Consider the following 10661-nt stretch of genomic DNA (forward strand, 5'->3'; position numbering starts at 1 on the left):
TGTGAGGGGCTGGCCTATGCCACAAATGCCCAGGTTGTTTTTTGATGCCAGTCTAGCCCTGCAAACACACACACACACACACACACACACACACACACACACACACACACACACACACACACACACACACACACACACACACACACACACACACACACACACACACACACACACACACACACACAGTTAGGTACAGGCCATACATACACCTTGGATGTTTCTAACACCCCAGGCGTCTCACAGTAAACCATGACCTTCCGTAGTATGTGCAGTATGTACAGATTAAATGCAGGATCTACAGATTAAATGCAGTTATACAGCTAGTAACCGTAGGCACGTATACACAGTAGCCTATAGCCTACAGAAATTATGGTGGTGAGCAACAGTGGATTGTTATGTATAAATAAATAATGTTTGCAGAATATTACGTAGGAGGGGGTGGGGGTGCTCAGTATTATACAACGGCTAAATTTACAGATTTGTCAATTATGCGACAATTATACTACACTGTTTACTGCATACGATGCCAATAACAAGACAGTAACAAGTCCTTCTACTCAAATTATTGAAGGCTATAGGGCCTAGGTGTAATTATTATTATGTACAAATAAATCATATCAGCAGAATATCACAAGTTGGAGAATGGGGGGGGGGTGATGGTATGATGCCTATGTCTTTTATTATACAAGGTCCAATATGGCGCAGCATACATAACCAGATGTAGGCTACAATCAAAGTCCTTCTGAAGGTGTGTTATGGGTTTTGTGTAGACAGCCAAAGTCCTCTGGAATCAGCAGGGATTGGCCCGTCTCGTCTCGAGTTGGTTAAATGACACGCCGCCAGATGGAGTGTGAGTGCACGGACGCGCACTTGTCCAAACTGTACTGAACGTTCCGTACTGGCTCAATGGAATCGCGTAGCCTCGCGCTCATGTCACTCTGGTGAGGTTTGTCCTAGTGCGTGCGCCGTAGTTTGCGTTCCGTGTTTTCGTTCGACTCAGCTGGTCATCAGATACCAAGATAGCACGGTAGCCTATCCATTCAGAAGTTCATACATGGACGTTACTGTACTAACAAAATAGCAAACAATGTCTTCAAACGGTGGCATGCAGATCCCGGGTCGCTTACCCCTCCTGCTGACCCATGAAGGAGTATTGTTACCTGGGGCCACTATGCGGATCAGTGTTGACACGGCCAGGAACATGCAGCTGGTCCGGAGCAGACTACTGAAGGGGACATCACTCAAAAGCACAATCATTGGCGTCATCCCAAACACCAAAGACCCCGAGCACGACTCCGAGGAGCTGCCATCTCTGCACAGGTGCTGCAACCCTAGTCTAGACACAGGGGATAGGCGGCTAGCAGACACCGCCTCCCTCCCTTCCTTACTTACCCTGTACAATGACCTGGCTGTGCATTGCTGCTAATCGAATGACAGTCTTGTATTTTGACGTTGTCTGTTGTTGGTTATTATTCAGAGAGTACATTGCAGATTGCCAGTGTTTAGCGGTGAAATGTTCTGGAATGATCGATCAGTCTAGTTGGACTTTAGCCCCGTGTTTTCAGCAATGCACTCCAAGTGACCGACTGAGATAGTAGGCCTACATTTAGAGCAACTCAGTGAAGTGACCTTGTTAATGTGCAGCCTATAGGGTACGTTAATATATCACTAGACCTCAATTTCTCATTTCTTTACCTGGTGATGGTGTGCTGTGGATGGATTAAAACTCTAGATGACTACTACAGAAAATGATCGATGATCAGGGCTGAAGTTTTGTCCCAATGAAGATGAGGCCATTAGACTGGGTGCACCCCCCTCTGGGTTATCTGTCTGCTTGCCTCTATTCCCCTCAGCAGCCTCCTTTGAAAAGATTAAGATGACTGTAGTTCAACCCATTTCATACCATACAATTTCATACCAAACAGTTTAAAAGTATAAAACTGCACAGCCGAATAAAATAGAATAGAATAAGTAGTTTGTAGAGCAGACTGAAGATGTTGGGAGAGTAGGTGGTAAGTAAATTTAAAAGTTATTTAAGTTATTGTAAGTTTAAAATATACGTTTTTTTTATATTCAATTTTTAATGTTTCAATGTATCATAATTCATATTCTGAAGGTTGTTGTATTCCATGCTGTGTGTGTAATTTGTAGAGCCAGAAAAGAGCTTTCAAACAACACCACAGACATCCTTTTGTGACTTACACTGACCTATATAATCAAGGCTGAATGTATAGTGTCCTACCCTCATATGTAAACCTTTGCTAGTCTGTTTCTCCCTTAATATTGGTGACAGATTCACACAAATGCAGTTCTGGGGTGCTACCTTGCTACTAAACAGGCATAGCAAGTATGATTGAAATCCGTGACGGTCGGGTCCCAAAGTATCTGATTTCACGTGAAATGACCCGCTTGTTCTTTGTGAGACCTTGACAAAAGTGCTATTTCTTACACTGATGAAATCTCCAACCCAAAGTTACAGTTTGCACTCTATGTTGTTGATTGCGTGCTGGTGATGAATGAGCGAGGGCTCAACATCAGCTATGAGCGAGGGCTCAACATCAGCTGTCACATGAACATGGATCAGGAAATGAAGTGTTATGGAAGGAAAGTAATGTGTGCTTTGATGCAGACACTAACTAGAACCCTTTTTGTGTGTGTGGGTGGGTGGGTGGTTGCCTGTGTGAATGTTTGTGTATGTGTGTGCATGTATTTGCTTGTTGTGTGTGTGTGTGTGTGTGCGTGTGCGTGTGTGTGTGTGTGTGTGTGTGTGTGTGTGTGTGTGTGTGTGTCAGCATCGGCACGGCAGGGCTGGCGGTGCAGGTGGTGGGTAGTAACTGGCCGAAGCCCCACTACACGCTGCTCATCACGGGCCTGTGCCGCTTCCGAGTGCTGCGGCTGCTTAAGGAGAGGCCGTTCCCCCTCGCAGACACCCAGCAGCTAGACAACCTGGAGCAGCTCAACTCAGCTGAGGGGGAGCTTGCAGAGCTAGGGGAGAGATTCTACCAAGCTGCTGTACAGGTACACACACACCTTTCTTCTGCACACTTGTTTTGCATCGCCACTCATTTTAGTAACTTACTCGTGACACGAAAGTGTCTGTGGGTGGTTGACGTTGAAGGACGTAACACACTTAAAGGAGGAAACATATTTCAATTCCTGAAAAAATGGGTGGACAAATTGGAAAAAAAAGAAACAAAAATGGGGATGTCAGTGGTCCGTGGAATTTCGCCTAATTTTTTGCCATTTTTGGGAAAATGTGTCCTGCGGTGTGACATCATTGGTGTGACATTTCTGTAAGATACAATAAAATGATAAATATTCTGCACAAACATATCCCCAATACTCTTTCTGCTATTGTTCCTTTAACCCCCACCCCACACACATACTACTACCCACCCGCACCCCCAACCCCACACACGCCTATGCATCGTACAGGCAGACAACTGTGATTTCACTGCATGGTTTCACTGTATTACTTGTAATAATTGTGTGAATGTGACAAATAAATCTCCTGGTATCCTTATATCCTTGCATGATGCATGAAAAATAAGTAAGGATTGAGTAACACAATGCCTAAGCATGTCACACCACAGGACATGAAGTCACACCACAGGAAATTCACTGCATTGTGGCCATTTTAATCCTTTTGTATTCGTGACTGACCTCCGAGCTCATGCTAACTAGATAATGATATTGTGTTTAACCTTAATATGTGTTTTCACTCATAAAAAAACTTTTTTTTCCTTCAATAAGAACAGTCACACCATGGGACACCATAAATGAACCACACCATTGTGTGACAGAAACATTGCAATATGTAGACATATTAAGAGGTTAATAGTCACCTTAAACTTCCACACCACTCTCCAATAACTGAGGTATAACTGGTTAGGAGCCTGTCTTTAAGACCCTTGTAGTTAGCCTTGCAGCTGCGCCTTAGACTTATATGTCACCCCGTAGGACGCAATTTGTGTTACGAAATTGAACTTGCAGTTAATATCGCTGTATTGAGTTTTTTTCACATTCATATTTTTTAATATAAGGTTAATATTTAGGCAATCATGCCAAATGCTTTATACATTATTCAAAATGTTGTTGGTTTATTTTACAGCTGTATATATGCCAGGTTTTTATTGATGTTACAGTCACACCGCAGGCTATTTGACATATAAACCTTTCCATAAATCTGAACAAAAATGTTTCTTCTCATCTAACACTAATATGAAACATGATGTACCACATTTTCTTTCATTTACATTTGTTTTCAAGAGGAAAAATATTAATTTTGGTAGGTTTTTAACTAATGTTACATAAAAACAGGGCGTCATGTCAACCACCCCTATGTATATGAGACATAAATATCCTGACCATCCCATAATACTACCATTTCATAGTAGTGGAGCAAATCCTTTGGCGGAAGTACGTAGGATGGCGCGCGAGGCTAGCTCATAGCTCCTTAGTGCCTTTGTGATAGAGGCTTAATAATTATAAAAGGATGAATATTTATGTCTTGAGGGGTAACGATAAGATGGCTTGCATATGTGTCGTGTGCTTATGTTATACTACGTCTTGAGGTGTAATGATGGGTTTTAGATCCGAGGGTTGCAGGTTCAAATCCCACCCTTCCACTCTCGTCCTCACTCCATGGGTGAGGCGCCCTTGAGAAAGGCACCTGACCCCATACTGCTCTATGGACTGTAACCAATACCCTGTCCTTAAAAAAGAAAAACAACTGTAAGTTGCTTTAGATAAAAGCGTCAGCTAAGTGTAATGTAATAATGTAAAGTAATAATTATGTCTCCTGTTGCATGTGTGCAGCTGGTGGGGATGTTGGACATGTCGGTGCCTGTGGTTGCCAAGTTGCGGCGGATGCTGGACAGTCTTCCCAGGGAGACGTTGCCAGATGTGCTGGCCTCCATGATCCGCACCACCAACAAGGAGAAGCTGCAGGTGAGGCCTGGAGGCAGGTGCATGTTTAGCCATGACCCCTTACTATGTAATAAAGCTGTAATAATATCTGTTGCTATAACCAAACAGCAGCATGTCTGCACAGTCTCTGACCATATGGAGTTGTATGTCGTATTGTGTGTGTGTGTGTGTGTGTGTGTGTGTGTGTGTGTGTGTGTGTGTGTGTTTGTGTGTGTGTGTGTGTGTGTGTGTGTGTGTGTGTGTGTGTGTGTGTGTGTGTGTGTGTGTGTGTGTGTGTGTGTGTGTGTGTGTGTGTGTGTGTGTGTGTGTGGGTGGGTGGTTGGGTGAGTGGGTGAGTGGGTGTGCGTGGGTGGGTGGGTGTTGTATTTGGTGGGCCTGGTATATTGTTTTAAGAAGACTCTACTGTGTGTGCTCTCTAATCGTGTGTGTGTGTGTGTGTGCGTGCGTGCGTGTGTGTGTGTGTGTGTGCGTGTGTGTAGGTGCTTGATGCAATAGGCCTCGAGGAGCGCTTTAAGAAGACTCTACCGCTGCTCTCCAGACAGATAGAGGGACTCAAACTACTGCAGAAGACCCGCAAGCCCAGGGCTGATGACGAGAAGAAGGTGAGATGGGGTGTGCGTGCGTGCGTGCGTGCGTGCGTGCGTGCGTGCGTGCGTGCGTGCGTGCGTGCGTGTGTAGAGACAGACTTGCTGGTGATAAAAAGGGCAGGAACTCTACATGCATGATATAGCAGGAGGACATAAGTGTGTACACCACTATGTTGCATGCGTTATTGCCCAATCCCTTTCCATTTTAGTGTTTCCAGTTCCTTTGTTTGTCATTTTACCTGGAAAATAAGCAGAGAGAGGATGTGGGCATGTGTGTGTGATTTATAAATGTAGAGTAGAGTAACTTTATTGATCCCCAGGGGGAAATTCAGGAATGTGTGTATGAGGAAGAGGCAGCTTGAGTATGATGGGGATATGACCAGAGAGAGTAGAGAGAGAGAGGTTCCATTGGCCCATTGTTTCCGGGTTCTATTATTGCAAGGGGGAGGGGGGGAAATCCCCCTTTAGGCAGACCTAGGCAGACCTAAGGACTGTTCTATTCAATGCTAGGAGTATTATGACACGCCCCTTCAGGCAGACCGGAACCTGGTCATGTTAGGTGCCCATAGCAACCTATTACATTGGCTTATCTCTATAGAATCTCTGACATGACTGTGTTGGGACTCTGTGTTCAGAACAACTCGCGTGCCTGTATACAGGTCATCTTGAACTCCTTAGCGTACTCCGCCTCAACACCTCCTGCTACTCCTTAGCGTACTCCGCCTCAACTCCTCCTGCTACTCCTGGTTTTCAACCTTCTCAAACACCCCCTGTACTGGACGTCAGCATAAGCCCCCCCAACGCCCCCTGGACGTCAGCATAAGACCCCCCAACGCCCCCTGGACGTCAGCATAAGACCCCCCAACGCCCCCTTGACATCATCATAAACCCCCAAACGCCTCCTTGACCTCATTATAAGCACGCCCTATAACGACCCCCTTAGTATTAAAAATGAAAATAGACTAATGCCCCCCCCAACGGAAACTCAGTACGCCCTCCAGTCAGCGGTATCCTTTTCAATGCCCCCTAGGGCTCCCCAATGCCCCCTGAGGGGCTGTAGAGCCGCCGTTGAGAAACACTATTGTTCTCTCTCTACTCTCTCTCTCTGCCATCTAAACATGTGCAAATAATAGTGAGATGGTGAGCAGATGATTGTGAATGTGAAGGGAATAGAGATGATTTGTGTTATTGATTATTATCCATTGTGTGGAATTGAGAAGTGGATGAGTTCCTGTTGCTACTGGCTGCAGCCCAGGCCTAATCCTCACTCATCTCCTGTGGCTCATCACACTGCTGTGTGTGCGTGTGTGTGTGAGTGAGGAAGGGAGATGGTGATGAGTGCAGTTATGAGTTGTATTTCTCAGCATTATGAGTATTCCAGTAGTTCTTGTTACTGACATGTTCAGGGTGTCAACAATACATGACGCATCATATACCATATAATACCGTGTGTGTGTGTGTGTGTGTGTGTGTGTGTGTGTGTGTGTGTGTGTGTGTGTGTGTGTGTGTGTGTGTGTGTGTGAGAGAGTGTGTGTGTGTATATGTGTGTGTGTGTGTGTGTGTGTGTGTGTGTGTGTCTCATCCCTCTCCTCCTCCTCCTCCTCCACTCCTCAGGTGCTAGCAGTGAAGAAGGGGGGCGTGTTCCCGGTGCGGCACTTCTCATTGGACGATGAGGCTGAGGATGATGATGGTGATGACACGGCTCAGCTGGAAAGGAAGGTCAAAGCGGCCAACATGCCCGAGCCCGCGCTGCGCGTCTGCGTCAAGGAGCTCAAACGGTGTGTGTGTGTGTGTGTGTGTGTGTGTGTGTGTGTGTGTGTGTGTGTGTGTGTGTGTGTGTGTGTGTGTGTGTGTGTGTGTGTGTGTGTGTGTGTGTGTGTGTGTGTGTGTGTGTGTGTGTGTGTGGTGCTGCGTATCTGGTATTGCTTATTGCTTTTTCTTTTAGTTTCATTCTGATGGCTCATAAAAAAGTACCGCTATTATATTGGAGAGTAAGACACCGGAGCAGCACAGATGCAATTCTTTTCTTCATTTGATCAAGAGCACAACAGAGGGGCTAATGTTTCAATGGATAAACCATCTTCATGGCTGTGCACTTCATTAAAAGAAGTGGAGCATAGCATCTACGCTGCTCCGGTGTCTTTCCTGTAAAGATTTCTCGTCCGTCCCCCGTAGATGCACCAGATGACAAAATAGAAGCGCGTGGAATTGCCCCTTCGTTATATTAACTAAATCAAATTACTCTGTGCATGTGTGCATACGTGGTTGTGTGTGTGTGTGTGTGTGTCCGTGCGTGCGTGTGTGTGTGTATGTGCGTGCATGCGTGGGTGTGTGTTCAGGCTGAAGAAGATGCCTCAGTCCATGCCAGAGTACGCACTCACACGCAACTACCTGGAGCTGATGGTGGAGCTGCCCTGGAGCAAGAGCACCACAGGTACAGTCAGGTGTACTGACCTAGTATATACATGGACAGCGTTATGCTATTGTATTCTATTCAGCAAGAGCACCACAGGTACAGTCAGGTGTACTGACCTAGTATATACATGGACAGCGTTATTCTATTGTATACCATTCAGCAAGAGCACCACAGGTACAGTCAGGTGTACTGACCTAGTATATACATGGACAGCGTTATGCTATTGTATTCTATTCAGCAAGAGCACCACAGGTACAGTCAGGTGTACTCCCTGGAGCAAGAGCACCACAGGTACAGTCAGCAGGGCTTGACACTGGCACCTGCCAACCGGCCAAATGCTGGTAAAACTTGGCTGTGGCTGGTAACAATTTCAGTGTCACTAGCCAATTTGGCAGGTAGCTTATTCTATGTGTATATTCTGCACATTGCCCCTTGTATTAGTTGCATGCTCAATTGCTCTTTTTCTATTTGTTTGTTTTATTTCCATGTGGAAACCCATGCAGTCATCTTCTTGCTTTAAGCACCTCATCTTCTGAGGTTAGATGTAGGCCTACAGCGTTATGATACAAAAATGTGGCTAGTAGAATAGCTGGATGGCTTGTGACTCGGGAAAACCACTAGCCACAGTGGCCAGCAAGCGAAAAAGTTAATGTAGCCCTGACAGTCAGGTGTACTGACCTAGTATATACATGGACAGCGTTCTGCTGTTGTATTCCATTCAAGAGTTTTGAAGCATCCACGATTTATCTGCGAGGAATCGTCTGCCCTAAATGTCCATATTCGCTCCTTACAGCTGAAGGAGAGGATTGTGCACATCCCAGGGAAAGGTGCAGGACGAAGGGCAACTGTAGTCAAGTCAAGTCAAGTCAAGTTTATTGTCAATTTCTTTACATGCACTGGTCATACAAAGAATTTGAAATTGCGTTTCTTGCTCTCCCATGCAGACATAGACTAATCTAGGTAAGGACATAGACAGTATAGACATAGACAGTACTCATACATGGACATAGACAGTATGGACGTAGACATTGCTCATACAGACATTTAAAGTGCAAGACTGGACAACAGAAGACTTGTAGAGAACATACATTAAGAGGAGGTATTTTGTTGTTCTTTTTTCTAAAAGTCCTTTATAGCGTTCTGACATAGTAATAGTAGCATTTGAAGAAATAAATAATTAAAAAAAGTTTTTTATTAAATACACCAGCAGCAGTATGTGTGTGTGTGTGTGTTTGTATGTGTTTTGTGTGCGTGTGTGCGTGTGTGTGTGTGTGTGTGTGTGTGTGTGTGTGTGTGTGTGTGTGTGTGTGTGTGTGTGTGTGTTTAGTGCAGGTAGAAAGTGCGGTGTGCGTCTGTGTGTGTGTACCTGTGTATGTGTGTGTGTGTGTGTGTGTGTGTGTGTGTATGTGTGTGAGTATGAGTTGTGTGTCAGTGTGTGTATGTTTGGGTTTAGTGCAGAAAGTGCAGTGTGCTTGTGTGTGTGTGTGTGTGTGTGTGTGTGTGTGTGTGTGTGTGTGTGTGTGTGTGTGTGTGTGTGTGTGTGTGTGTGTGTGTGTGTGTGTGTGTGCATGTGTATGTTTTGAGTTAGTGCAGGTTGAAAGTTCAGTCACAGATGTAGTAGTGCAGGTGGAATGTTCAGTCGCAGATATGGTGGTGGGGATGAGGGGGGGGAGCGTTGTCAGTGGCCTGGCTGGCTAGAGGCTGACAGTGAAGGGAGAGTGGGTTGAGTGTTCAGTATCTTGATTGCTTGATGCATCGTGCTGCTTGCAAGCCTGGTGGTACGGGAACGGAGGCGCCTGTACCTCTTTCCAGAGGGCAGGAGGCTGAACAGTTTGTGTGCAGGGTGGCTTGTGTAGTTTTCAGAATGAGGAGTCCGCACACTTAGAATCCTTTTTGTTCTGTTTTATTTTTTTCATGGCAGGATAACGTTTCGACCTCAACAGTCTTCTTCAGATTCTCTAGAAGACTGTTGAGGTCGAAACGTTATCCTGCCATGAAAAAATAAAACACAACAAAAAGGATTCTAAGTGTGCGGACTCCTCAGTCTGAAAACTACGTATTCGCTCCTTAGCAATGCTGAGAAGCTGATAGGGCGGTGGTTGCGTTTGTCTGTCAATCAAGTCAACGAACAATGCTCATTGTTCATTTAAACAAATTACGTAAATAACTCTCTGAAATAAAGTAATACATATTTGGCTTGTTTGAAACGGACAGTTAACTACTGTTTGGCCGAAATACAGTAGACTTGGCAAGAACTGACAAGGAGTTGCATTGGCTTAAGTCTCCTATTGAGATGAATTTGAATTGCAGACTTTTTTCCGTTTTCTGGGTATAGTCCCTCCCCCGGCCATTGCTTCACTTCAGAGTAGAACCCACGGCGTCTCCTCTATATAGTGTCAATGGTCAGGTGGCGCACACACCTGGACAACACAGGTACAGTTACTTTACACGCCTGCAGGTAGACCTTGAACTTACCTACGTATACGGTATAGAGCAGTACAGGTAGGCTAACATAGACCTGTGACACATTTAGACTAGGACACACCTGTTCAGCACAGGTAGACTAACATAGACCTGTGACACATTTAGACTAGGACACACCTGTTCAGCACAGGTAGACTAACATAGACCTGTGCTCCATTTTTAAAAGCCACCTTAGGCCGGGGCTATGCTTGCTGTGAGCCTTAAATCACGCACTTAACCACGTGCGACTGAGTGCACATACTTGA

At 45.3% G+C, this 10661-nt stretch overlaps 1 protein-coding gene across 1 annotated transcript in view; it reads left to right on the forward strand.

Annotated features, from left to right (window-relative positions):
- The first annotated feature begins 938 nt into the window (after positions 1-938).
- lonp2 (lon peptidase 2, peroxisomal) overlaps positions 939-10661 on the forward strand; it is a 49800-nt gene continuing 40077 nt past the window's right edge. Inside the window, exons 1-6 of the mRNA XM_063197541.1 lie at positions 939-1320; positions 2793-3018; positions 4819-4950; positions 5409-5531; positions 7131-7294; positions 7856-7950. Of these exons, the coding sequence (XP_063053611.1) occupies positions 1088-1320; positions 2793-3018; positions 4819-4950; positions 5409-5531; positions 7131-7294; positions 7856-7950 (973 nt within the window). The 5' untranslated portion in view covers positions 939-1087. The remainder of the gene's footprint in view (positions 1321-2792; positions 3019-4818; positions 4951-5408; positions 5532-7130; positions 7295-7855; positions 7951-10661) is intronic.

This window comes from Engraulis encrasicolus, chromosome 4 (genome assembly GCF_034702125.1).
Source record: "Engraulis encrasicolus isolate BLACKSEA-1 chromosome 4, IST_EnEncr_1.0, whole genome shotgun sequence".
Classification (NCBI taxonomy): Eukaryota; Metazoa; Chordata; class Actinopteri; order Clupeiformes; family Engraulidae; genus Engraulis; species Engraulis encrasicolus.